The following is a 27,989-nucleotide window of genomic DNA, read 5'->3' on the forward strand; positions in this document are numbered from 1 at the left end:
AAGGAATCCCTCACAAGGGCCAAGCTTCCGGTTAGGTAGCTGCGTGGATAGCTCCGGGCCTTCCCCACGTGCAAGTGGGTCTCTGGTGTGCCTTCCGGCAAGCCTCTTCTGGACCGCTCCCTGCCGTCTTAACTATCAAGCTTCCGGTCGAACCGCCGCGGGCCTTGTTCCCTTCGGTACACGGTGGCGGCCACACCACAACACGGTTGGTGTGATCTCGCAAGACTACAAGCCCATCCGATATACAACAATGGTGCGTACAAGCACCGAGTGGTAAGAGGTATGTATACCTCACTAAACACTAGACCTAAACCTAGAGCAAGCGCATAAGCGGTGGTCTAATCAACCTAAGCACTTCGCAAAGCACCTACGCTAATCACCTAATGAATCACTAAGCACTATGCAAGTGGAGATCACTAAAATCGTGAATCAACACCCTTGGTATGTTTCCTCAGCTCCACTCTGCTCAAATGGCTGGTTGGGGGTCTGTTTATAAGCCCCAGTGAGAAAGTAGCCGTTGGGGGCGAAACCTAGCTTTCTGCTACTAATCGGACGCTGCTGTCATCCTGATTGGACGCGTCCAGTCGTCCCGACCGTTAGAGCGCGTGCGTTGATCGGACGCACTGCCAAGTCTGGTCACTGTTGATCGGACATGTCCGGTCACGCTGTCGCCGCTCTAGAACCTCTTTGGACTCGATCGAACGCTGTAGTTCCTACATCCAGTCGATTATCTGCCAGCGTCCGATCAGTGCTGAATGTGTTGCCGAGATGATGAACAGTGCCATCGTCGCATCCAGTCACATTTAGTCCTCAACGTCTGTTCGCTGCTGCTGATGCCTGCTGTTGCCGAGCAATTGATCGGACGCGTCCAATCCCTATAAGGGTTGTGTCTGGTCACCTCTGCCGAGCACGTTTTCTTCGCGATCTTGCGTCCGACTTGGTTCCTATCTTTGTGCTTGAACTTTGCTTGATATCTTGGGTCTTGTTTTGTGCTTCTAGGGTCTTGCTTAAGGTGTTGATCATCGGATCATCATGTCGTCTTTGTCCAAGTCACGTCTTGCACCCTATTGAACTACAAAACAATCACTTGCAAATTCATTAGTCCAATTTGGTTGTGTTGGTCATTAAACACCAAAATCCAAAGTAAATGGGTCTAGGGTCCGTTTTCCTTACAATAGTATGAAGCTCCGCTTTGTTGAATTATTATGACTTGGCCAAATAGAACTTAGTCTAGCTTACTATTGGTTGAATTTGTCTTCAACATTGAAATATATGTATTCTAATTCGTTGATCAATGAGTTATGTAATAGGGACTGCCCAATCCATGCCTAGAGCTCGGATCTAGAGTTCTAGACCCCTAGCTGTTGATTTATGCATTCTAATCTGAGCTCTGGGCATGGATTCGACAGTCCCTGATACGGATTTGGTGTCGCTTAGCATGGATTTGTTGTTGCCCACGGCGAAGGCAATGGATCTGAACATGAGGACGCCAGATCTTGCAGAGGGTATGATGAGATGCAATTTTATATATAACTACCAAATATGTCGATTGATCAATTTGTAGGACAAGTTAATGCTTATATATATCTATCTAACTTGTGGTTGTGCTTGTTTAAACTCGTGCGTGATGATTGTTGGTTTTGGTCATGTGTTTTGGAAATGACCTTGCTCTTAAGTTCATGACCAAAGGTTCTTTCCTTGTTTGTGACATAACATGTCATATTACATTACACTTTTGTATATGCATGCTCACACACACTTGTTAGGCACCCCACGAATTCCAAAATATAGGGCGAGCTCTTTGAATAAATATGTGCAAATTTGACTTTACAAAAGTCTCAAGTTGAATTCAAATCAATTGTACATATTAAGGGGGAGCTGCTCATATAAGTTGGGTCCAAAAGCTTTAAATTTTTTCAATCATTTGTAAGCATTTAAATATACTGACTTTTTCTTTCACATAGCATCTAACAATGTACAGTCCATATACGTATATATGCATGTTACTGACATCAATAGATGCCAAAACATGCACGTACAGTTACTCGGTTGCTCCAGCAGCTAGCTGCTAGCGTGTGTTTAGTGCTATACTAGTGGATTGGCGCGCGATTCCGCGCGCTCGCGTGGTAGCACGTTAAGAGGTTATACAGGTCTATTGAAATATATTACAGGGATAAGTATTTTATAGTGGGAAAGCTATACACGGTAGCTGATCTCTAAGCCGGTGTACACAAATAGTTGTCTTCAGTGGTAGTAGCGCTGCCGATGTGTGGTGGTGCTGGTGAAGGTCTGGTGATAGGCGATGCATGATGATGCTGATGTACATCATTCTTCTGTTGCATTCATCCAATCCCAGCGGTTGGCTTCTAGGCTCGGCGTTTCTGTCTGCAGTCTGGTTGAGATGTATTTTTGCTGAAGGCATAGGCATCCATTGTTTCTGAATATGTGAGGTAGCGGTAGTAGATGGGACACTTAGCTGGAAGCGTACCTTGTTGGTTTCGTAGTATCCATAGCATAACCCTTTTTTATTGGCATATATAACTGTAATCGATAACATTGTTCAATTGGCCACATTGTAAACTGAGTTGCATAGATGACATAATATAACACAAACAGCTGCGTCGTACATCAAGATTTTACTCAGTAAAAGAGAAACAAGCAAAGATTGCTCAAAAGAACAGGTAAGAATGCATGGGCATTTGAGATCTATGTTATCTATAGCGACATGAAGGTTCTCTAAATTTTCACGGGCTATTAAGATACTAACAGCAGAACCACAAAGAACTATTCCATGTGATATAAAGTAGCCAAATATGAATACAACATTCATTGCTAACAGTTTCTTGCATACTGTAATGGAAGTTTCATGTAACTAAAGCAGAGTAAAAAAATACACCTATTTTATATTGGCAAATGGCTCATTCTTCCGTATGAACCGGTTACAAAAGGTAAAAGTGTATAAAACTGAAACTCAATTGGAGATGTGTTTTCTTTTGCCATCCTAATAAAAGGGGTTACATATACAATATCTACGTATATTAATGGAGAGAAGCACACACCTTCCATTTCAGGATTTTCACATTGGCGCAGTGAAATCCTCCACCAGCATCCTATATATTTTCAAAAGCTAGAACCTGCACGTAGGAATCTTTGTTGCCAAAGTTAATCAAGGCATCATCTCAAGCATGAGCCAATGAAGTTTACGTTATCATACACAGGGACTAATGCTTGTGCATCCCCCATCCTCTCATTAATCCTTTGCATTCTCATGTAAGGAAAAAGGGCGTTGAGTGGTTCGAACAACGGGGAAGAACTGCACAAAAGAAATCACAGATAAATTTGGATAAAAACATTATATTAGAAGCGCAATTGGACATAAGTTACATTTAATCACAAGCAGTGCCCAAAAAATACACAGGTCCATCACAAGCAAAGGCAATGCAAAGGGGAGGGCACAAGACAAAGATGTTTTAACTATGTAGCTGCATTTAGCAACCCCTTTACAGAATTGACGGGAAAATATCCTTTGTTGAGGCCCTTGATTAGTTTTAGAGTAAGGCAGTATGTATCAAGGCTGCATATGACTTCTATGCTATATAAGCTGCTAGATGTAAAACCTATTTGTAAAACGTAATCATGGAATAAAATACAATTTTGTTGTGCAGAAGGATAAGCCATCTCAGTGCCAAGAATCTTTGAAGGAAAACCAGGAAAAGAAACTATATAAAGCATCAGAAATGAGCAAAGGAAATAGCAAGGAATAAAGCTGAATTCTAGCTTATCTGAAAGACAAATAATGTGATCACATTCTATATCCACTGAGGCTAAATCTAAACCGAGAGCTCGGCAGGCCAGCAGGTGGGCACAAGCACCTTTTTAGTAAAGTCGAGTGTCAATGAACCATAGTGCAGAAAGTAAAAAAAATCTTGGTTTCTAGAATCGGAGGTTTAGGATAGGTTCGTATGAGTTTTGTATGTATCCACTGACCACATACTAACTGCTTTGTCTGCTGCTCTTATTTTATTCATAATTGGAAGCACCTAAACTAAGATTTTAAAAATAGAAAGCCCTAAGTCCTTTATAGAAGACAAAAGCCAGCAAAAACTATAACTACATTCATGCAGAAAACAAAAGATCCCTCGAGCCATCTGCTTAAGTCTTAATGCAACTATTACATATATGAATGTTCTCATAATCTAGTAGCTAGTGTGCTCAAGTCTTTGGATTCATACATTTTTTTTTCTTTTAGGTTGTACAAACTGAAATGTGTAGCCAGCAAAATAAAAGATGACCCAAAAAAAAAGGTAAAGGATTATATACAAAGGATGCATACTCAGTACTTTAGTAGCACATTTTCAATTACTCTACGATTCTATGTGAACACCTTGAACTATAATTAAGTAAAACGAGAACTAACATATAAATGCAAATCAATGGAGAGAAGCACACACCTTCCATTTCAGGATTTTCAGTGTTGCTGTCAAATCCTCCACCACCATCCTGTTTTTAAAAGCTAAAACCTGCACGTGCAAATCTTTGTTGTCAAAGTTAACCAAGGCATCATCTGAAGCATGAGCCAAGGAAGTGCACCTTATCATATACGGGGACTGATGCCAGTGCATCCCCCATCCTCTCATTAATCCTTTGCACCATCACTTAAGGAAAAAGGGCGCCGAACGGTTAGAAGAACGGGGCAGAACTGCACAAAGGGTCGCTGCTCTAATAATCGGAAAAGGAGATCGTTGGCTTGTTAAGTTAATTATCTGGAAGCATTTATATATAGGCTATATTGTTTTTTAAAAAAGCGGGCGTAGATGCGGAGAACAAAGCAAGATAATTTGCATTTGTGTGGTCTCTATGATCAGGAACCTACAGAAGAAGGATATAGTATAGCATAGTAAAAGTTGTCTAGTGTATTTTCACCTTGATAACTTCGCGCGCCCGTGCAGCAGTATCAGGCAATTAGACCCAGATTTTACAGAAAAATAAAACAATAAAGAGTGAATGGATCTAATCAAATATGCGACCTCCTCACGTGTAGCAACAATTCCACCATCAGCTTTACATGTGCAGTAGCGAGAAATTATTGAAAAAAATAAGTAAATACTCATTCGAATAAAAGAGATACAAATGAAATGAAAGATAGAATAATCAACAGTAATGCAAAATACATTGTTATGGTTACGCTGATGTTCAAGTTCACGTGATGAGCTCCATCTAAATTTGATATCTAAAAAATCATACAGTTACAACTTGCAAAAGCTACCATACTAACAAAACCGAGGTGTCAATTACTAAAATTATTTACTTATGTACACAAAGAATTAGAGATCAAAAGTACTGACAAAACCGTGCTAATATTTTCGTCTTTGGATAAAAATCAAATCAATGTTAAGCGAGATTTACAGAGCATCAACCTACATAGATAGAGAAAGAGAGTTGCTAGAGTGGGGAACATGTACCTGCTCTTCGTCGCTCGCCCATTTTGTGCAACACAATGGATTCTGTGCAAACAGTGTCAAATGTAGTAAGAGAGGAAATCAATGTGAGCCCAATTGTAAATACATCTGAAGAGAAACAGAAAAATCTAGATATTCCAGATAGAAGGGGAATGATGCCGAAATATCTTGGGCGCGCGAGGAAACAAAGCTTTTAGGCTAGCGTTACAGGGGCTGCATGAGGAAGGAATACGTAAAAGTTTGTTGCTACGTTTTTTTTATGCGAACAGTATAGTCTGCGCGCCCAGATAGGTGACCATTGAGGTTTCATGAGTGGGTTCTGTGTGAAGCGAAACAATTTGCGAGATAATTCACATGAACATCACAGTCAAGGTTCATAGTTCTAATTATACATAGGCCGCGCCCCCACGCGCGAGTGCAAATGAATATCTTTAGGTTTATAAGATAGTCAGTTGCAACTATATTGTACTATATAAATTGCAAATCAACTTCCAGATAGAAGATGCACCTCAGCAGACATTGTCATTCAAAGACACTGTGCAACAGGTTACAGTTTCCAAACACTTGAACCAGCAGATCGGAACAGTGATCCAAGTGTTCAGTGTAAAGTACAGGTTCATGATGCTAAAAAGAAGCAGCAAATTCAGCTTGCAGCAAAAAAAATCCGAAAAGCCATTTAGGCTATTAACAGCAGCAACTTTCTTGAATGGGTCAGTCTATTGACTGCAAAGCAGTTTAGAGAATCATAGTTGTGGCAAAGGGCACACACATATAGCAGCTCGAAAGGTAATGAGAGTTTCTCATGCCAATAATGCATTGAGGTTGTTCTCCCAAGTACAGTGCGGCAGCTTTGCAAATAATTCTGCTTGTGTCTCCATTATTTTTACTGCGAAGGGAGAAACAAGCCATCTTAGTGCAACACAGCTGCACGACTGAGCTGTTGTTGTAGGTCTTTTAGAAACATGGTTACCTGTTGTGCAGGGACCTGCTGTGGTGGCTGTTACTTGTAATTTCCATCTCCTGGATATCTTGTGTAAGCGTACATGGCAGGATCTTGAGGGGGCCGAGCATAAAGTCATGGATCAAAATAGCTACCATTCCACTGTGTCAGCTCTTAGGAAGGGTGGAACATAATTTCATCAAAGGGGATGTCAACTCAAGCACTAATTAAAGGGCACACAAATTAGAGGTAAAAACTTATGTGTGAGTGTACGATCCCATGCCTCCATTTAGCACCCTTACTGTCTCCTCAACTGTTGTCCTGAAGAAGCAGTTTTATTAAGCAACATAAAATCCATCAGTTTTATTAAGCAAGATAAAATCCATAAAATAGTATTTGTTTGCGAAAGTTGTGAAAGCATTTGTTTCAGGTATACTAAGCAATTGCTCCGGATATACAATAAATTTCATGTAATATGTAAATTAAGCAATTGTGCAAGTAGACAAGATAGCTACTTTGAAAGGCACAAACTGAGACTATAAGCAAGGGTACCATCCTACTGATTTTGCATAGCAGCTAATCAGGTATAACAAATAGATTTCAGGCTTATTAATTATGCCCAAGCATGAGATGTAAACTCGTGGTCTTTTTTGCAATAAAAAATAGCTACAAAATTCCTACTGTAAATGGATAGCAAGGCAGCTGCAAACCTGTAAATAAACCAGGCGAAGTTTGCTGTAGAATAGAACCTTGCTTATGGCAGCCTACATAATAATTGCTGAATAAATCATTTAATGGGGTAGCTGATCCATAGGACATCATGTAATGGAATAGAAATTCGCTTATAGCAGTCTATAGAAGCAAATGAGCTCACCAGTTCACTTTCTAATCTAGTTGCTCCACAGGACCTTAGTTGAAGTTGTTTCAGACCTGCAAGAAAGTAGACAGAGATGAATAGAAATAGATACATCATCAGGTTTGGGGTGTGGTCAGTAATAGAACGACCAACAAATCATGTGAAGACATCATTTTTCAGTCATAGGATTGTGAAAACAGAATTGATTTTAAAATGGCTCCCTCAATATTCGTGGACCAGTTTCGCTGTACAAATACGCTGCAAGTAGAACACCTAGCAAATCCGAACCCCATTAGCAAAATATTTTGTACTGGCTCTCATTATTAAGTGGACCATTTTTTCATATACTATTTATACCTAGACATTGTCAACCAATGTCGTTGCATATACATGAGAACAACGGGAGATGACAACACTAAACTTTAAAAACACTGATTTGAAGACATCAGCTTTAATGTGGTAACAAACTTATTATTTTCGAACAGAGCAACGACAGGCATCATATACCAGCTGAAGGCTTCTTCTATGTCTGAATGGACTATTAACGATGCACAAACCCGAAATCATTCTTTTGTAATTTCCATCCAACTTTGGCCATGACGAAAAATTAAGTTAATTGTGAGCAACCTAAATCATGCATTGAATCCTTGCTGTTGCTGAACTAAAAAAAATTGAATTATGGTTTGTAACCGTTACAGTATCAGTCATTAAGAAAACTGTATATTTCGAATCTGATAAAGATCTGACATCATGTTTGTTGCCTCAGCAATGAACTGGATAAGCAGGAAATCTAACTGAACAAAAAAGGCTAAAAAATAGGTAGAAGTAATTAAGTGAATTTAATTTCTAACAAAACCACATAGAAATAATTGAGGAATTTGTAATGGATTTTACCAAGCACCAACTGGCCATGGACATAGTCAAATCACTAAATTTCATTGATCCGTTCTATTCTATCTCAACAACTAAACGCATTTAAGATCTGAGACCATTGCTTTATAAAGGAATCAAGCTTTGACATCATTGCATATAAAATAATTGTACTGTAAAAATAGAGCACCATTATTCGGAGGTAGCATCATACCTTCTATGGAGTAGGGGACCGTACGAAACATGGCAACGTTAGTGTTTATACACTGGGCTGCAACAAATAAAGCAAAATTCTGAAACAATATGATTCATTTTGCAAATCAGGAGATAGGAGAATTTACATAAGAATCCATTCAGCTGGTTTCTAATCTGATTGCAGTGGACAGAATGTGCAAACACTTCACAAGCAGAGGAGTCACAAGAACTGACCAAAATGATATCTCAAAAATTAGCCGAACCCCTCCTCTTTCTTCAGGACCTCAGGAGGCCGAACCTGCAATTGGACAATATATAGCTAGGGTTAGTGCATATAGCATGATTAACAATACAGGTATTTAGCAAAGGTTAACCAATAGACATGTCTATCAGCATGACTAAAAGCACAAGCGGTAGGTATCATTGTAGTAAGTGAACCTTACACCATCATGGTAGAACCGAGGTTTGAAAGATTGGTAAGCCCAAGATGCGTTGGTGGGCACTGGAAAGATTTTGAAGACATAAAAAACATGTTCTATATATAATGGTAATAATAGGAGCAATAAGAGAGGTGTATATTACATGTATACTGTATTTTTTTGGTACCGGTAGCTGTGTGTCTACAAACGGTACAATAAAAAAGGAAAAGCTGACATAAAAAAATAAGGAAAAAATTCATCAGATCTTCAAATATCTTCTTCATAGAACTGGTGTCCATCAGTTTAGTTTATGGTAATCACCAGACTGCAATGAAAAGAGAGAATATGACTGCTATACATAGGAAATATATGTTTAGTTCATAGACTGAAAATTAGATAAAAGCTGTAGCCAAGTATATACAGACAAAAGTTTGGTTCATGGTCTGCAGATGAGGTAAAAGTGATACCCAAATATATACATAGATATATCATTTGACGCAGAACTGATTTAAGAAGTGTTCAAATAGAGAGGCACATAGTTAGTCACATGACACAGAACGGAAGTAGACAGTTTCTAAGTGTACTGGAGATAACGACATAATATACAGACATTAAATAGTATTTTTGAATTATTTAAACAGGTCGCCATTTTTTGTCAGGAGTCGTTATATGTAGAGGCTTCAGATAGCAAGTCGACGAGCATGTAGAGGGAAGAAGCTGAGTCATTAGGATCTGACCGGCCTCTGCAAAAGGAAATTCATTTGTTTTGTTGCATAAAGCCTTGACTGAGTGCAATTAGAGAAGATCTGAAATTGCTACCTAGACATACCCAAGAGACAGTGACCTCTGCTCGTCCCTAATTAAACAAATGGGCTGCAAGGTATTGCTGTTTCCTTCAACTGTTGGGAAGAGGTACCATCTGCAAATAGTAGTATGAGTGTTCTTACTTTTTGTTCGAAAGTGCTGAAATAAAGCAATAAAGCAAACTCTTGTTTAACGAAATGAAACTAAAGAAGAAACAAAGATCGTACTGTCCACCCATAGCTTCTTCTAGTGCGTCATGATCCTGAAACCATCGCTAAGTCTGGTCATTTGCCTTCAGAATGGCGCCAGATGTTAGTAAATACTAAATGCTGGTACTAAATCAACCACGATTACTATGACAACGTACCTTGTCCGAGAATCTGCAGTCTAAAGGTCTTCCTTCTAGCTTTAGCTGTAGACAATGAAAAGTTTCATTTGCATGATGAGTACGGATATGGTTATCGGGAACTTAGAGCATGGGTGGTGTTTATATCTTTGCATAAGACAGGTAAACCAATGGAAACCTATTACTATTGGACATGTGCGTGCAATGGGAACACATGACAGTAATTCATAATTTTGGTATGCACCTGTTGCCACCAAGCAACCAACTCAGCATCGCAGCCATCGCATACTTGATGCAGAATCTACCGCCAACTCTTCCAGGGTGTGGTATCCGCCACCTGGTCAAAAAGTACAGGTAAATAATTTAAGTATGCAGTTCAAGTAGCTTCATTATGGAGTTCTTCAGTAATGTTCTTTGGAGGATGGTAATGAAAGAGGATGTAAGCAGCATTTTGTTGGCCGACTACAACCCAAAACATGTATATATAGGTGATGCTTAGTCCAGTAAGAAGGTAAATAAAAATGGATACTGTGCTCACCCTTATATATCCCTGCAAGAGGCACCTACAGTCAGCACATATCAATTTATCAGCGTAAATAACTCTGCACAGAAATCATAAATCAGCAAGTTAAAACTGGAGCATGCTAACAACAATCCATAATGGGGATGAGGAGATCTATTACGATCAGATGCCAAGTGCCTGGGTTCCGAAGCAACCGCTGGGATCTGAGAGAAGAAAAGATGAAGATGGAACAGAAGCAGCTTGAGATCAAGATGGAGAAGCGGCGAACCTCAGTATCAGGACGGCGGCGAATCCTATGGTTGACGGAGGAGATAAGGACGACCTCCAGGCAGCGCTTGTGCCCTGTGCCGGTCGTGCAACCGCTGGCGCCCACCCATGTCGGGGGAACCCACGATGCGCAGGCACATCAGGAGGGAGAGAGGGATGCGGGTGGGGGATAGCGGCCGCCGGGCAGCGGCTGCGACCACTGCCGGAGCGCCGCCGCGCCAGTGCGCTGCCACCGCGGGGGCCGACCGGTTTCGCGCCACATCGGGAGAGGGAGAGAGAGAGGCAGCGCCCGCTCCGGGGCTCCCCGCCCGTGCCCTGGCCTGCCTCGTGCCTGCCGCATCGGGAGAGAGAGAGAGAGAGAGGGGAAGGGCAGAGCTGAGACGGAGGAGGGAGAGGCGGCGTCCGCGGGGTGTGGGCGTCGACCCCGGACTCGGCCAGGAGACGAGAAGGGTCTCGAGAAGGGAGGTGAGAAGATATTTTTGGGGCTGTGTACAGTAGTTGCAGTAGTTGCAGGTGGAGTGAATCTGATGGGAGAGAGAATTGGAGACGACGTGGATAGGCTCAGAGGCGAGGAACACGGCCAACTTTGTTTGTTTCCGGGAGCCCCCCGCCGTTTGTAGCTGATCGGACGGACGAGGCTATTTTGGGCGACGTGGATGGCGCCCCTGCTGGAGGAGTTGGCCATCTTTGTTTGTTTTGAATAGGGAAAGTTGATGATGCATGTAAGTACTTCCATGGCTCACTGCCAATCTGCCATCCGTCTGTGCACGCTAGAACCATGCATGTAAGTACGTCCATATCCATGTGCAGTTAGTTTTAGTTGGAGTTTTATTTTAATTTCATCTGCATTTATCAATAGGATACCACATACACATTTTTAATGTTATGATAACGTTTTAAAGAAGAGAAAAGAAGTTATTATATTTTAGGAGGCAGGAGGGGCGGCCAAGGCGTCTACTAAAATTTATTAAGACAAGCCGAGAGAGTTAAAGATAAAAGGTACAAAAAAAAGAAAAGAAATCATGAGACAAAAAAGAAAACAAAAAGGATAAACATAATTACACAAGATGCTCTAGACATTTTTTAATAAGGAGAAAGTATTTTTTCTTCGCGCGAAGCAAAATTAGGCTGAAGACTTTTTTGAAGATACAACTTGCAGCGCATTCTGCTAGCAGCCTCTCCACAGAAGATGAAGTCGTTTGTAATAGTCCAGATACTCCAACTTAGGACAATAATGATTTCTATGAAGAACGGGACATTCAGTTGAGCTTTGAAGTCTTCAAGAACTTGGAAAGGGTCAAGCAGAGGGGCCACTGAAAACCAATAATATTCTAGGAAGATTTGGCAAAATCATAGTTCAAGAAGAGATGAGCCATCATTTCTTCAGAGTTGTTGTTGCAAAGGGCACAATCAAAGGATTGTAAATCAAAGTTCTTCCTTTTTAAGATGTTGCGAGTGGTCTCTAAAGAAAACTTTGTGTATGTATTGTCAGGATGAGTTCCAAATCCACTTGAAAACTAGATGAGTCCAACTAGAACCAATAAGGTGACGGTAATCCTTTCTAGAAGAGAGACGTACTGCCCCAGCAGATGTATGACCAAACATCATTTTCCTCCTAAAGCTGAACATTCTGCAGGGAGTTCTCCAAATGTTGTAATTGATCAAATGGCTCAACCGACAGTGGAAGGCTGAAAAGAGAGGCTGGGGAAATAGCTTTTGCAGAAGCAAGAGGAATGTTTGGCTTCTTGACAAAAGTGTAGAGCTCAGGGAAAATCAATTTGAAAGGTTGTCCTAGCCAACAATCATCCCAAAGGCAGCTGTGGAAGCTAAGCTAGGACATCGCAATTATCTGCTGAGCTGCACTTCTTCCCTCTACAACCTCGCACTCCATGCACCAACAAACTCCTCTTCTATGGGCAAAGCTGGAACCACTCACCTCTAGAATACTCTGAATTAACAAGCTCTGAATCAAGGAGCCATGTCGCGCGCTCCCTCCTCCCCTCACCTCCATGGCTGCTCCTCGTCGACCTGCGGCCTTGGCTGCCATCTCTAGGCCACCCCCAGCTCGGCCACCCCTCCAGCTCCGGTCCTCATGGAGCTCCAGGGCTTGAGCTTTCGCCCTGGCATTGGCGTTCAAGCAGTAATCAATAGTAAGTTTGGTTGTTCGGTTTCCCCTGTTGCTTCTTCGAGTGCTTTCTTTCTCGTGGCTTTGTTTGGTCGTTGCAAGTTCTGTTTGTGCCCGATTTCGGTTGGCCTCCTCGTTTAACCACGATTGGAGGGGTGGCTGAAGACTTTGATGTTGTCCAATTGTCGGACAGGGTTTTCCGTTTTTCGGTCTCCTCAAGACTTGTGGGTTTTCATGTGCTTAAGCTCAAGTCTTTTGTTTGCTCCTTGTTCAAAATCTACTTCCATCTCTGGAGCAATGGTGGCCCTCGTTGGCTCACTGAATGGAAAGCTTTCTGTGAAGAAGAAGCTCTCTCATGGAAACCGTTCGAAAGCTTCTTTTGCTAATGTTGTCAAGAACAACCCTCTTACTGGTGCCAATAATGTTCCTCTCCGTGATCAGGGTTCTAGAACAAGTGTCTTTGATCGGATCATTTTTCAAGACAATTTTATTTCTGATAAGACTCAAGAAAAAGGCAAAAAACCCATTGGTCAGTTTGGTCAGGCAGGACCTTCAGAGGTTGAATTTCGTCTGAATTCAAATCGTGGTCAATAGAGGGGGGGGGGGGGGGGGGGGGGGGGGGGGGGGGCAATCTTCAGTCAGGCAGGGCTATCCTGGGTTTTGCTCTCTATGTCTGTCAGAAAACCACCCAAGGGAGGCGTGCAAATCTTCTATAAGATGTTTTGCATGCTGGCGTGGCGGACACATAGCTGCTAACTGCCCTAGCCGCAGTAATTGGATGGGTAACAAGCCGAGAGTTACTGCTCCTATTAATGGTAAAGGAAATCTCGAGCAGCCCAACCTGGACGCTTTGGAAAGGGATGCTGCTCTTGGGCCTAGCCCACCAATCTTTGAGTCCTTTACTGCTTGGGCTAGTGCGAGACCCTCTTCCTCCCTAGCACCCACACCACCCCAGCCGAGGATTATCCCTTGGGTACTTAACTCTCATTCTCTGAACAAGGGGCCCGACTTAGACTCACCCCACCTGCCAAAGACAGACCTCAGACTGGGAAATGTGTCTTGGTCGAGGTGCAACCCCTCATCTTCTCCGGTTAACCCTGAACACGCCCCCCTTAAACAGTACTGAGCGCCCCAAACTGAAGAAGCCCTGCCCCAACCTTGAGCTCTCACTCAATCAGCCGGCATCACAGCCTGAGGTGGTAGACCCAAGCATGGCATTCCAAAGAGCTCACCTGGGGCCCTTCAAGCCAAGGGGAATGCATGTGGGGGAGGTCCCAAATTGGCCTACAATGGTGCGTGTGGTGGCCGAAAGAAGGCCGTGGCCAAGAAATGAGGACTTGGCGATCGTGACCATCTCTCCAGTTCCCGGTAATCCTCTCCACTTCCTTACTGTTGAAGAAGTTGTTAGAGAGTTGTTGGAAGAGCACAAGGGGATTCAAGTCAAAGAAGTTCAACCCAATGTTTTCAAGTCGTCCTGTCGGTGTTTCGGATCGGGGGGTCCTCAACCGGCTAGTGAATTTGAACTGCGTGCTCCCAGTCCCGGATGGTGATGCAAAGAGACACAAGGTTTATACTGGTTCAGGCAATCGGTGCCCTACGTCCAGTCTGAGAGATCGATCTTGTATTCCTTGCACCGAAGTGCTTGTAGTAGGGGGTTACAAGTTAGGTGAGAGAGGAAGCTAGTCCCAGGTCTCGGCGAGGAGGGGTTTGGGCTGCTTGAGACGTTGCTCTCATGCGGCTGGGAAGTGTAAGTGTGTGTGTGTGACAAGGTGTTCACCCCTTGTCCCTCGTCGTCCTCTAAGTGGCCCAAGTCCTCTCCTTTTATAGTTAAAGGGAAGGCAAGGGCAGTACATGTGCAAACTATACGGCGTCGTGCCAACAGGGGCGGCATGTCCGAACCCTGTGGCCTATTCCTGCGGCGGCGTGGTCGTTGGAGTGGTCCATCCTTGGAGCACTAGGGTGGCGTGCTAGTCCCATCCGACCCTATGCGTCGTGGGAGCCCCGGGACTGCCTCGGAGCGGGTGCGGCGGCGGACGTGCAAGCCGCTATGGACGGACTGTGCGCGAGGCCGAGGCTTGGTCGGTGCCGAGGCTGCACCGCAGTGTGGGGTCTCGGCGAGCACAAACCCCGAGATAGCCGAGACCTTGGTGCACAGTGCCGAGGCCCCGAGTGGGCGGCTGATCTGGTGCGCTGGCTTGGAGGCGGTGATGACCCGGGCCAAGTTGTCCGTGCGATGTTGTTTTCGAGGTGGGGATCGCGGGACACAGTGTAGTGTGGGCGCTGATCGTGGGCACAGCGTCAGAACACAGTGGCCGGTAATCCCCGTCGTGCCCTGTCCCAGTCGGTATGGTGTTGATGCGACCTCAGGTCCCGTCGGCCATTCTGTGGCGTCGAGGCATCGTCCGGCTGAGATTGCGGGAGTGGTTGAAGTATTAATGAGACATGACGTGCTGTCGGGAAGACTGGCCGAGGCGGGGGCGACGGTCTATGGATAAGCTGGTCTCGCGCGATACGGAGAATGAGGCCTCGCGCGAGACGGAGAGCGGAGCCTCGCGCGAGACGGAGATCGGACTCCTTGCCGAGGCCTTCCGTGAGAGGCCTCGCGCGATACGGAGAATGCACCCCCTGCCGAGGCCTTCCGTGGAGAGCCTCGCGCGAGGCGGAGATTGCGTCAGGACGCCGAGACCTCCTGCGCGAGGCTCGAAGCGAGGCAGACGGCCTGGTGGGCTCGGACGTGGCGGGTGAGGGGCCCAGGGCTTACCTTCTAGCTTTGTTTTTTGATGGGACTTAAGTGACCCCTTTGATTGTTTGCTCGGGGTACCCCATTCTAAGGTACCCGACAGTAGCCCCCGAGCCTCCGGGGGAGTGCGTGCACTCTCCCTGAGGGTTTGCCGAGGCTTGGTTTATACCCGCTCCCGTAGGAATTGGGTTTTGTTTCTTGAGGTTTCGGTGGGTGCGCGCGAGCGCACCCGCCGGGTGTAGCCCCCGAGGCCCTGGAGGAGTGGAGTTACTCCTCCAGGGGCTTTTTTCATTTTCGCGTTTGAGCGAGTAGTTTTTATCGCATTTGCCGAGCCCATAAGCGCAAGTTCGGGTTGCGGGGGTCTCGGCGAGGCTGCAGGAAAAGCCCTCTAGCCTCCACATGGAGCGAGAGGCCCGTCAGGGGTCCCCCTGACTTTGGGTACGACCCTCATGCTTCCTTTTCACTCGGAAGGAGGGGTGGAATGTGCCAGGCTACCCTCGATGGGCACGAGCGTGGACATTTCCTGTGAGCTGTTATCGGGTGAGTCCGAGTGGAGGCCCGTACCCCGTTCGCTAGGGGATAGCTAGTGGTCCAGAGACGCACTCTAAGAGTACCAGAGGGTTTCTCTAGTGGGTGCCAAGGCCGTTCGCTGGGCCTCGGTGGCTCGGTGCCTCCCTACGGTGGGATCCCATTCAGAGACTTCCATGCCGGTCTCGGACACGACTTAGGACGCCCCGAGCGACTGTTCGCTCGGGCCTCGGCCATTCGTAGGCTCGCCCTGAAGTCGCCCCTGACTCTATTGCCCTGGGGCAGCTGTTGAAACCTCTTGGAGGTCTAGCCTTCGAACCCCTGGACCATAACGGGCTTGGTGCCCTTTATCATGTTTGTAACGAAACCTCTAGCGCGGACTTAGACCGTTTGTCTTTGTCTTGGGTGCAGGAGCCCCCGAGCCTCTGCCAGGAGTAGGAGGGCGGTCAGGGGTCCCCTGGCTTTTTCATCCTACCCTCACATATCCTTTTCGTTCGGACGGAGGATTTTTTTTGCCGAGCCCATTCTGGTCTCGGCAAGGTTGCAGGAAGAGCCCCTAGCCTCTGCGTGGAGCGAGAGGGCCGTCGGGAGTTCCCCTGGCTTTTTATACGCCCCTCGCGCGTGAGGGTTTGTTTGCCGAGGCCCCTTTGGGGCGAGCCTGGGTCGTGGGCTCTCAGCATATCTGCAGGAAGAGCCCCCTAGCCTCTGCATAGGGTGAGAGGGCCGTCAGGAGCTCCCCTGTCTTTTTGTACGACCCTCATGCTTCCTTTTCGCTCGGAAGGAGGGTTTGTTTTGCCGAGCCCCTTTGAGTGCAAGCCAGGGTCGCTGGGTCTCAGCAAGGTTGTAGGAAGAGCCCCTTAGCCTCTGCATAGAGCGAGAAGGCCGTCGGGGGGTCCCCTGACTTTTTTTATGACCCTCATGCTTCCTTTTTGCTCGGAAGGAGGGGTGGAATGTGCCTCGCTACCCTCGGTGGGCCCGAGCGGTGGCACTTCCGGTGAGCTGTTATCGGGTAGTCTGAGTGGAGGCCCGAACCCCATTCACTAGGGGACGGCTAGCGGTCCAGAGACACACTCCAAGAGTACTAGAGGATTTCTCTAGTGGGTGCCGAGGCTGTTCGCTGGGCCTCGGTGGCTCGGTGCCTCCCTACGGTGGGATCCCATTCAGAGACCTTCCTACCGGTCTCGGACACAACTTTGGGCGTCCCAAGTGTTTTGCTTGCTTGGGTCTCGGCCCCGTATAGGCTCGCCCACGGTCGTCCCTAACTCTGTTATCCTGGGGCGGCTGTCGAAACCTCTCGAGGCCCAGCCTTCGAACCCCTAGACCGTAATAGGCTCAGAGCCTAGTTCTTTCATATGAAAGGAATAGGCCGTGGGGAATATCTCCCCTATTGGCTCGGCAACGGGTGGCGTGCCTTTTGAGGTAGTTTCCTAGAGAGGCGAAACAATGCCTGCTGCCATAGTGGCCGAGCATGACGTGGTGGATGGGACATAACTGTTCTCGCATTTAATGAGGGAGACGTGGGCGCGTGGGCCGGCGAAATCGGCTCGTGGTTAGCTGCGCTGGATCGGGGGGGGGGGAGGAACTTCCCTGATTTCGTCGCCCGTTTGTTTCGCCTCCTCCTTGCATAAATACTCGAAGAGTCTTGCCCCTCCTCGTCTTACCTTGCCTGCATTAGCACTGCCTCCGTCAAGCCATCGCTAGAGCAGCGGGTGCTGGGAAGAAGAGGGGAGAAGAGCGAGCCTAGGGAGAAAGCGAGAAAAAAGCGAGAGCGTGGGAGAGAGAGAAAAACTCACCGTCGCACCTGATTCCTCCATCGCACCCATGGCCGGCGACATCGTCGTTGTCGAGGTAGACCCCTGGGATCCGTCGGACGTCACCGAGGAGATGCTTCAGTCGCTTGTCGATGGTGGACTCCTTTGCCCGGTGACAGACCCCACCAGGCCAGAGTGGATTGCTCCATACGGCGAGCCAGAGCCGAGGCCTCACGATGGCTACGTCGTGAGCTTTGTCTCCTTCCACGAGCACGGCCTTGGCGTCCCGGCGGATTGGTTCATGCGGGCGCTCCCGCACTACTACGGCGTGGAGCTCCACAACTTCAATCCCAACTCCATCGCTCAGGCGGCTATCTTTGTTGCTGTCTGCGAGGGGTATTTGGGGATTGCTCCCCATTGGGAGTTGTGGCTCCACCTGTTCTGGGCGGGGCACACTACCAAGCCGATGGGCACGTCGAGGAAGAGGAAGGTGACGAGGGCCGGCAGCTGCACTCTCCAAGTGCGCCAGGACCGCCTGCACCTCTACATCCTAGCTTAACTCGCGTCATCCAATCGCCAATGGTACACGAGTTGGTTCTACCTTCGCAACGACGACGGAGGCCTTCCCCCCTACACTGGGTGGATTGTGGGGAGTTGCCCGGAGAGATGGAAGTACAACGTCCCAAAGGACGACCAGCCCAAGCTGCAACCGCTTCTAGAGGGGCTGGCGAGGTTGTGGGGCCACGGTCTCACCGTAACTGTGGTCGTGGCTGCCTTCCACCGCCAGAGGGTGCTACCACTGATGCCTCGGCGGCGGCGGTTGTTTGAGATGAAGCCAGGTGAGCCCATTGAGGGCACCCGGATGTCCTCCTCTGCCCTTTCCGACAAGGAAATTCTTCGTCGGGTGGGGGAGACGGTAGAGGCGAAGCTGAGGGGCGGCAACTTGACCCCTATCGCGATGCGGCCATCGTGGGGGTTCCTCTCGCTGGTAAGTCATATGCCGCTGTAGCCTCCGAGCCTCCTCTATCTCCCCTTTCCCTTTATTTTGTTATGCGCGTCCGTCGTTCATACAGGGGATGAGGGACGTGCGCTCCTCTCCGCCGCCCGTTCCTGAGGACGCGAGGCGGCAAGCGATCAACCGCGCGCACGCCGATGCATAGAAAAAGTAGAAAGACGCCAAGGCGGCGAAGCACATGAAGCAAATCCTCACGCGTGAGGAGCTGGATAAGCGCCGCCGTCAACAAAGGAAGGACGGCCTCCCGCTGGAGGAATCCCCATCGACGTCGCTGTCGACGGAGGCCTCGGACGGGGATGATGGGGGCAAGGTGGGGCGAGATCCCCTAGACCACCTTCCTAACGTAGTGGAGGTGGTGCCCGGGGCGTTGGCAACCAGCCCGGCACTCCCGGGAGGAGGAGGAGAAGCAGACCCGAGGTCGGCGGTTGCCCGCTCTGAGGCCAAGGCCGACACGCCCGAGGCACGGGCGTTGGGCAAACGCGCCGTCAGCCCGGTGGGCTCGGCGGCCGTGGTGGAACAAGCGGTGGTGGAGGCGACGCCACCGCCCCCGCAGAGGACCGAAGGGGCACCGGGGTCCATTGAGGACCAACCGGCGCCGATGGATACGGAGGCGATGCCTCTGCCGCCGCCTCCGCCGTTGCGGACGAGGTTTGCCGTGGAGAAGCGGTTGACGCCCTGTTCAAGGTAAGTGTATTCTTAGCAGGGTCATAGTGCCTTCCGTTCGCCTTTAGGTCTCGCGCTGACCCTGTAGGTTATTTTTCCTTAGTCGGAAGTGGCCTGTGGACGAGCTTCCCTTGGCGCCCCTTAAGGCACTCAAGGCAAGCCCCGGCTCCTCCGCCCACTGGGTGGCGGAGGCACAAGCCGCTATCCAACATGGCGTGGCATCGGCGAGGGCCGACCCGATGGAGCTGGCTGCCCAAGGAGGGGCTGCCGAGGCGACCCCTACACAGATGAGGGAGGGAGTGCCTCCACCCCGTGAGGGCAAGGCTCACGAGTCGGATGGGACCGGCGTGCCCTTGGTTGTCGAGGCCCCCGGGGTCTCCGAGGCTGAGGCAATGGAGGCCAGGGCGCCCAAGACCGCCGAGACCGCAGCGGCCACGGTCAGTGTTTCTACGTTCACCGAGGCCACGATGGCGGAGGCCGGAGCCCCCGAGACCGTTGAGGCCATAGTCTCGGAGGCCAGAGCCCCCAAGACCACCAAGGCCGTTGTGATGGCGGCGAGGCCATCTGTCCAAGAGGCGGAGATGAAGGCAGTGGAGGCCTCGGTGATGCCCTTGGTTTAGGGGCCGCTGCTGTTGCGAGAGAGCGCCCGGGAGGCGGAGGTCTATCCGATCTCCTCTGACGATACTTCCCGGGCATAGGAGGTGGTCGACGCCGAGGATGCCGGTGTTGTGGAACAGCTGGCGCTGGTCTTGGATGAGGGAAGCTCGGCCCTCGTGCAGGCGCGACCCGAGCCTCACGGGTGGGATCACCCGCGGGTACTGTGGCGGAGCCAGGATGACCCTGAGGGGGAGCCTCTATTCGCCCTCGAGGACGCAGTCGAGGGTGGGCGCTAGGGCACCTTCGAGCAATATCGCCAGCTGGCGGAGTGGTCGCTATGGACGGCCCTGTCCGTGGTGGCCGATGAACTGCCCGGAGTCGCCCAGGTTCGCGTTTTCCTTTCTCGCGTGATGTTGTCCTTTTCTGGTTTTGTTGCAATCAATGACCCCTGTTCTGCTTCCTCAGGAGCTTGAGACCCGGTCCCTTGGGAAGTCAGTCTTTCTCCGGCGGGAGAGGGGCGTCTGGGACCAGCTTCAGCGGCAGAAGGGCCTTCTTATCGGTGCCAACGAGCTCCTGTCAGCGTGGAGCGTGGAGGTAGAGGACCTCTGCCTTCGTTGTGCCGACACGAAGGTCGAGGCGGCCATGGCCCAGATGCAACTCGCCCCTCTAGTGGCGCGGGTTAAGGAGTTGGAGGAGCTCACCCACGTGGTTAGCAACCGGGATGCCTTTAGGTGCTGAGCCATTGAAGCTACGGCCTCGGCCGCGGCTCTCGCAGGGCAGCTAGGGGCGGAATAGAGGGCACACCAGCTGATGAAAGGTGCCTTGGATGAGGCCCTTGCTGTAGCTGAGGCCTCGTGGACTGAGGCTGTAGTTTGGAGGGGGAGGGTCGAGGGTGAGTTTTAGTCCCCTTATTTTGTTTTCTTTTCCTTATGTTCACTCCCTAACTCTCTTGTGTGACGCAGAGCTGGGGAGTAAAGCTTCCAGGGTGGCTGAGGCTTCTTGGGTCGAGGCCCAGCGCTTGAAGGAGGAGGCCAAGGCTTCCAGGGCCGAGGCCCTACGCTAGAAGGAGAAAGCCAAGGCCTGCTAGGTCGAGACCCAACACTGGGAGCTGAAGGCTAAGGGTGAGTTCTATGGGCTTCCTCTCCTAGTTTAGGTTGTTTTTTTCCCTCGCTCAACCTTACTCTGTTCTCCATGGTGCAGAGTCAGAGGCAGAGGTTACTCGGGCAGCCGAGGCTTCCAGCGCGGTGCAGACGGTGCTCGAGACCGAGATCGGAGAGCATGAGGCGCTGAAGCGTGCTGCCCTTTCTGCCTACGAGGCCTTGGAGGTTGAAGGGGTTCAGTGAGGTAGCTCCCTAGGGAGCCATTTGATCGTGCTGAGCAACCTGATGCGTGAGTGGCTCCGAGGAGTGCTACACACAGGTGTCAAGCATGCGCTAGCCATCATCTCTTCCCACTACATCGACGTCGACCTCCTGGCCATCAGTGATGGGTATGTCCTGCCTAATGATGACGAGGAGGCTGACGCGGCGGTCATGAAGCTGATGGAGGCGATGGAAGGCCCTGGCACGGCGCTGGCGACGCTCTTCGAAGAGGAGGTGGTTCCTCCCCTACCATCTGCCGGTGCTGAAGGCCCTGAGCCTTGATCTAGGCCCCAGGGGCTATGTAAAAATAGAGTAGGAGTTATTTTTGTATCATAACGCTTGTGGCCGTCGAGGCCTTTATTTTTGAAGTTTTTGTGTTTCTTAGTTGTTTTTCTCATATTTCCGAGCCTCTGCCCTCTGTTGCTCCTGATTAGATTTCGTTTGCAAAACACCCCCTTGGGGCCTAAGCCGTCCCTTGGGTGAGAGGTAGTGTGGGAGTGCCATAGCCCGGAGGCGTAGGCCGTCTCGCGACTCTACTGGCCTCTTGCCTAGGAAACAGACCTTGGTCCAAGGGGTTTTTATGACTAATTCGCTAGAGCATGCTAGAGTCTTGGCGTAGGAATTTTGCGAAAAATGACTGAAGAATAGTGCATGGGACCTAGGGGGAGTCCCCCATCTAGCCCCCGAGGGAGGCTTGGTTCTACCAAGGCAGAGCCGAGTCTCCCTTGCCGTGTTACTGTATTGCCGAGACCTATGATGGGCTCGGGGGGTTTCTCGAAAAATTAGACCAACTAAAAAACGCTTTTCAATTGTATTTCGAGAAATGACATATACAATGCTTGGAAATTTAGGGATAAAAGTGATGTAGCTGTTCTATGTTCCAAGCATTGGTGAAGACTTTGCCCTTCTTGTTGTCTAGCTTGTAGGTCCCGGGCTTCAGTACTTGGGCGATGATGTACGGTCCTTCCCATGGCGGGGTCAGCTTGTGGTGGCCCTTGTTGCTCTATGCTAGCCTCAACACCAGGTCGCCTACCTTCAAGTCTCGGCCTCGGATGCATCGGGCCTGATAGCACCGTAGGCTCTACTGGTATTTGGCCGAGTGTAGTAGCGCGACGTCTTGGGCTTCCTCCAGTTGATCGAGGGCGTCCTCTCAGGTGGTGTGGTTACTTTGTTCGTTATAGGCTTGCAGCCTCGAGGAACCATATTCCAAGTCGGTGGGGAGGATGGCCTCGGCCCCATAGACCAGGAAGAAAGGCATGAACCCCGTGGCTCGGCTTGGAGTGTTCCTCAGGCTCTAGATGACCGATGGGAGTTCGGCAAGCCATTTCTTGCCAAACTTTTTCAACCGATTGTGAATCCTTGGCTTGAGGCCTTGTAGGATCATGCCGTTGGCACGCTCTACTTGGTCGTTGGTCCTTGGGTGTCCTATGGCTGACCAGGCCACACGGATGTGGTGGTCGTCGCAAAACGTCAGGAACCTTTTGCCGGTGAACTGTGTCCCATTGTCGGTGATGATGGTGTTGGGGACCCCAAATCTATGGATAATGTTAGTGAAGAATAGCACTGCCTGCTCGGATTTGATTCGATTGATCGGACGAGCCTCGATCCATTTGGAGAACTTGTCGATTGATACCAGTAGATGGGTGTAGCCCCCGGGGGCCTTTTGTAGAGGCCCGACCATGTTGAGCCCCCACACAGTGAACGGCCACGTGATGGGGATGGTTTGCAGGGCTAGGGCTGGGAGATGTGTCTGCCGAGCATAGTACTGGCAACCTTCACAGGAGCGTACTAGCTTGGTAGCATTGGCGACCGCCGTCGGCCAGTAGAACCCTTGGTGGAAAGCGTTCCCCACGAGTGTCCGAGGCGCCGCATGGTGCCCGTAGGCACCTACGTGCAAGTCCCAAAGCAGGTCTTGGCCCATCTCGGTAGTGATACATCATTGGAGGACACCTGAGGGACTTTGCCTGTACAGTTCATCATTGTAGAGGACATAGGTCTTGGCTCAGTGTGCAAGCTGTCGTGCTTCGGTCTTGTCGCCAGGAAGCTCCCCCCGATCAAGCCAATCGAGGAACGGGATTCGCCAATCCGCGTCCTGATCAGTCTGTGGAGGCTCAGTGTTGACTTCCATGACCTCGGGCTCGGTCGAGGGGGTCTCGGCAGTAGAGGGGGCATCGAGCTTTGCCGTGGGTCCCACAGGTGGGCCCACCTCTGTCGTCGAGGTGTAGTCAATGTAAGGTTTGTGGAGGTCTCTGGTGAAGACGTTCGGGGGGACCAGGGCTCGTCCCGAGGCCATCTTCGCTAGCTCGTCGGCGGCCTCGTTGTATTTCCGTGCGATGTGGTTTAGTTCGAGGCCGTTGAACTTGTCTTCTTGGTGATGTACCAATTTGCAGTAAGCCTCCATTTTGGGGTCGAGGCAATTTGACTCCTTCATCACTTGGTCCACGACGAGCTACGAGTCACCTCGGACATCGAGACGCCGTGCCCCAAGTTCGATGGTGACTTGCAAGCCGTTGATGAGGGCCTCGTACTCGGCCACGTTGTTGGAGGCGGCGAAGTGGAGTCACACCATGTAGCGCATGTGTACTCCGAGGGGCGAGATGAAGAGCAGACCTGCGCCTGCCCCGGTTTTCATTAGGGATCCGTCGAAGTACAGGGTCTAGCACTCCATCTGAATTTGAGCTGGTGGCAATTGGGTGTCTGTCCACTCAGCCACGAAATCGGCCAAGACCTGAGACTTGATCGCTTTTCGAGGCGCAAACATCAAGGTTTCCCCCATAAGCTCGACGACCCACTTGGCTATCCTGCCTGAGGCCTCCCGGTTATGAATTATCTCACCCAGGGGGAAAGATGACACTACAGTCACTGGGTGAGACTCGAAGTAGTGACACAGCTTGCGCTGGGCCAAGACTACGGTGTAGACTAGCTTCTGGACATGGGGGTAGCGTGCTTTGGTCTCGGAGAGCACCTCGTTGATGAAATAAATAGGTCGTTGTGTGGGCAGAGCATGCCCCTCTTCCTGCCTCTCTACTACTATAGCAGCGCTGACCACTTGGGTCGTTGCGGCGATGTAGAGTAAGAGGGCCTCATCCCTGGTCGGGGGTACCAGGACAGGAGGATTCGCGAGCAGTGCTTTGAGCCTGTGGAGGGCTTCTTCGGCCTCGGGGGTCCAAGAAAAATGCTCGGATTTTCTCAAGAGTCGGTATAGAGGTAAACCTTTTTTGCCGAGGTGCGAGATGAAGCGGCTCAGGGTCACAAGACATCCCATGACCCTTTGTACTCCCTTGAGGTCTCTGATTGGTCCCATGTTAGTTATGGCCGAGACCTTCTCTGGGTTGGCTTCGATGCCACGTTCCGAGACTATGAACCCCAAGAGCATGCCTCGGGGGACCCCAAACACACACTTCTCGGGATTGAGCTTGATGCCCTTCTCTCTAAGGCATTTGAAGGTTATCCTTAAGTCATCGATGAGATCCTTGGCTTTTCTGGTCTTGACCATGATGTCGTCTACGTAGGCCTCGACGGTCCACCCAATGTTGTCGCCAAAGACCTGGGTCATGCACCGCTGGTACATGGCACCTGCGTTTCTAAGGCCGAAAGGCATAGTCACGTAGCAGTACATGCCGAATGGTGTGATGAAAGAAGTCACGAGCTGGTCTGACTCTTTCATCTTGATTTGATGGTAACCAGAATATGCATCAAGGAAAGATAGGGTCTCGCACCCTGCAGTGGAATCAACGATTTGATCGATTCGGGGTAATGGAAAGGGGACTTTTGGACAGGCTTTGTTCAAACCGGTGTAGTCTACGCACATCCTCCATTTCCCATTTTTCTTCCTGACTAACACGAGGTTAGCCAACCACTCTGGGTGGGACACTTCTTTGATGAATCCGGCCGCCAAGAGTTTCTGTATCTCCTCACCGATGGCCCTACGCTTTTCCTCGTCGAAGCGACGCAGGCGTTGCCTCGCCGGTCTTGATCCGGCCCAGATGTGCAGGGCATGCTCGGTGACCTCCCTCGGTATGCCTGGCATGTCTGAGGGACTCCAAGCGAATATGTCGGCATTTGCAAGGAGAAAGTCAACGAGCACGGCTTCCTATTTGATGTCGAGGGTGGCGCTAATCCTCAGTGCTCGGTCGTCGGGGCAGGCGGGGTCGATCGGGACGAGCTTGATGGCCTCCGCGGGCTCGAACGCCCCCGCGCGATGCTTGGAGTCAGGCACCTCGCCACTGAGTTGGTCGAGGTGGGCGATGAGGGTCTCAGCCTCCGCAAGAGCCTCGGCGTACTCGATGCACTCAACATCGCAGTCATATGCATGTCCATACATGGACTCAACCGTGATGATACCGCTGGGGCCTGGCATTTTGAGCTTGAGGTAGGTATAGTTGGGGATTGCCATGAACTTGGCGTAGCACGGCCGCCCCAGGATGGCATGGTAGGCTCCACCGAACCCAACTACCTCGAAGGTAAGGACTTCCTTGCGGTAGTTGGAGGGGGTGCCAAAGCAGATGGGAAGGTCGATGCGTCCGATGGGTCACGTGCGCTTCCCTGGCACGATGCCGTGGAAGGGGCGACGTCGCCTAGGAGCCTCGACTGATCAATCTCCAAGAGCTCTAGGGTATTGACGTAGAGGATGTTGAGGCCGCTGCCTCCATCCATCAACACCTTGCAGGGTCGGGTGTTGCTGATGATCGGGTCGACAACCAGTGGGTACTGCCCGGGATTCAAAACATGGTCAGGGTGGTCATCTCGATCGAAGGTGATCACCTCCCGAGACTAGTCGAGGTACTGGGGGTGGCCACCTTGATCAAGAAGACCTCTCGGTGTTCCCTCTTGCGTTGCCGTGCCATAAGGCGCGCCGAGGGTCTACCGAAGATCATGAAGGCATTGCGTACCTTGGGGAAACCGTCGTCCTTGTCATCATCTCGGTCGCCGACGCCCTTCTGCTTGGCGTCGTCGTCGGGGAGCCCGAGCCTAGCATAGTAACATCGCAGCATGGAGCAATCCTCGAGGGCGTGCTTGACTAGGCCTTAGTGGTAAGGGCAGGGTTTCTTAAGCATGTCGTCGAAAGGCCTAGGGCCTCTAGGGCCTTAGGGATTCTTGTGTTCTGCGGCCTTGACTAGATCGGCTTCCAGGACCTCATGCTTCCCTAGGCGCCCCTTTTTCTTTCTCTTGGGGATGTGGGAGGCCGAGGCCTCGAGGGCCTCGTCCCTCTGCTTACCCTTAGTGTTGCTATCGGGGAAGATGGCTCCAATAGCCTCCTCACCCAAGGCAAAGTTGGTGGCGATGTCGAGGAGCGCAACAGCGGAGCGTGGTATGTTCTGACCTAACACTCGAACCAGATCTTGGCAGGTGGTGCCAGAGAGGAAAGCCTAGACGATCTCCGAGTCGCCGACGCTGGGCAACTCGGTGCACTGTTTGGAGAAGCACCGGATGAAGTCTTGGAGAGGCTCGTCCAGCCTCTGGTGACACCTTTTAAGGTCCCAGGAGTTCCTAGGGCGCACGTATGTGCCTTGGAAGTTCCCGACAAAGATCCTAACCAAGTCGCGCCAGTCATGGATTTGTGAGGGAGGAAGGTGCTCGAGCCAGGCTCGCACTGAGTCTAACAAGAGCAAGGGGAGGTTGCGGATGATGAGCAGGTCATCGTCCACGCCACCTAGCTGGCAGGCCAGGTGGTAATCGGCAAGCCAGAGTTCGGGTTGGTCTCGCCGCTATATTTTGCGAGATTGGCTGGTTGCCAAAACTGGGCTAGGAAAAGGGCAGCGCCGATGGCCCTACTGAAGACTCAAGGGCCTAGCGGTTCAAGAGAAGGACTACGGTCCTCCTTGCTGTCATAGCGGCCACCTCGGTGTGGGTGGTAACCCCGAGCGGGCCCTTCGTTATCGTGGCATCGTCGCCTGCTGACCACCTCGTGGTCTCCCTGCGCCTCACGTCGATGGCTGAGGCAGTCTAGAAGCAAGGGGGCCCTATGGGCTATTGGTGCTCGAGCGGGCTCAGGACGAACCGAGGCTTCCCTATCCTATCGAGGTGGGGCTGTGGGCAAGTTTGAGGCGCCCCCGTGCCATCGGGAGGCGGAACTTTCGGCCTGCTGTACCACGGCGGTCTCTAGGAGATCCCAGAGCTCACCGTGGACCCGCCGCCCCTCCGTGGTAGAAGGCTCGGGCATCGTGCGGACCAGCATTGCCGCAGCCGCGATGTTCTGGCTAGCGTGATTGAAGACTAGGGGTTGCTCGCTCCCTTCATCGTCGTGGATGCGGTGATGTACATCGCGGGCCCTTCGTCGGGCTCCTCTGCCATCGCCGTGACCTCGTTGCTCCTGTTCGAGAGAGTCTCGAAGCTGCTATAGAAGAAGTCAGTCTTGTTTGACCTTAGCCTGGAGCTCACAGAGTTGTTCTAGGTCTGGGCGCTGAGGTTGCGCAAGAGCGGCGTTCTCGTTTCATGCGGTCGGCAGGACAATGCATGGAATTGTGGCGGCGCCTGTACCTGGGCGAAGCGGGGAATGGTTGCCTGCCCCCTCATCCTCCTCGCCCGCT

At 50.3% G+C, this 27,989-nt stretch overlaps 1 protein-coding gene across 27 annotated transcripts; it reads right to left on the minus strand.

Moving 5' to 3' along the window:
• Window positions 1-1,923: 1,923 nt before the first annotated feature.
• Window positions 1,924-11,160, minus strand: LOC136486844 (uncharacterized). Of its 27 annotated transcripts, none has more exons than XR_010766992.1 (19): window positions 10,681-11,155; window positions 10,428-10,491; window positions 10,134-10,226; window positions 9,911-9,955; window positions 9,771-9,835; window positions 9,569-9,658; window positions 8,764-9,482; window positions 8,555-8,618; window positions 8,340-8,396; window positions 7,274-7,329; window positions 7,110-7,163; window positions 6,430-6,720; window positions 5,463-5,504; window positions 4,591-4,655; window positions 4,452-4,520; window positions 3,215-3,313; window positions 3,060-3,134; window positions 2,489-2,541; window positions 1,924-2,392 (listed from the first exon to the last, which is right to left on the minus strand). XR_010766992.1 is itself a non-coding variant. In XM_066483880.1 (17 exons), exons 12-16 carry the CDS (start codon window positions 6,536-6,538, stop codon window positions 3,251-3,253), a joined length of 348 nt encoding a protein of 115 aa, XP_066339977.1. In that variant the 5' UTR covers window positions 6,539-6,720; window positions 7,110-7,163; window positions 7,274-7,329; window positions 8,340-8,396; window positions 8,555-8,618; window positions 8,764-9,482; window positions 9,569-9,658; window positions 9,771-9,835; window positions 9,911-9,955; window positions 10,134-10,226; window positions 10,428-10,491; window positions 10,681-11,155; the 3' UTR covers window positions 2,795-3,134; window positions 3,215-3,250. The 27 variants fall into 27 exon arrangements, 1 of the variants encoding a protein (XP_066339977.1); XR_010767012.1 differs by adding an exon at window positions 6,229-6,345 and having other exon boundaries at window positions 3,060-3,313; window positions 10,681-11,154; XR_010767010.1 differs by adding an exon at window positions 6,229-6,345 and having other exon boundaries at window positions 3,060-3,313; window positions 4,591-4,699; window positions 10,681-11,154.
• Window positions 11,161-27,989: the final 16,829 nt, after the last annotated feature.

This window comes from Miscanthus floridulus, chromosome 10 (assembly GCF_019320115.1).
Source record: "Miscanthus floridulus cultivar M001 chromosome 10, ASM1932011v1, whole genome shotgun sequence".
NCBI classification, from domain to species: domain Eukaryota; kingdom Viridiplantae; phylum Streptophyta; class Magnoliopsida; order Poales; family Poaceae; genus Miscanthus; species Miscanthus floridulus.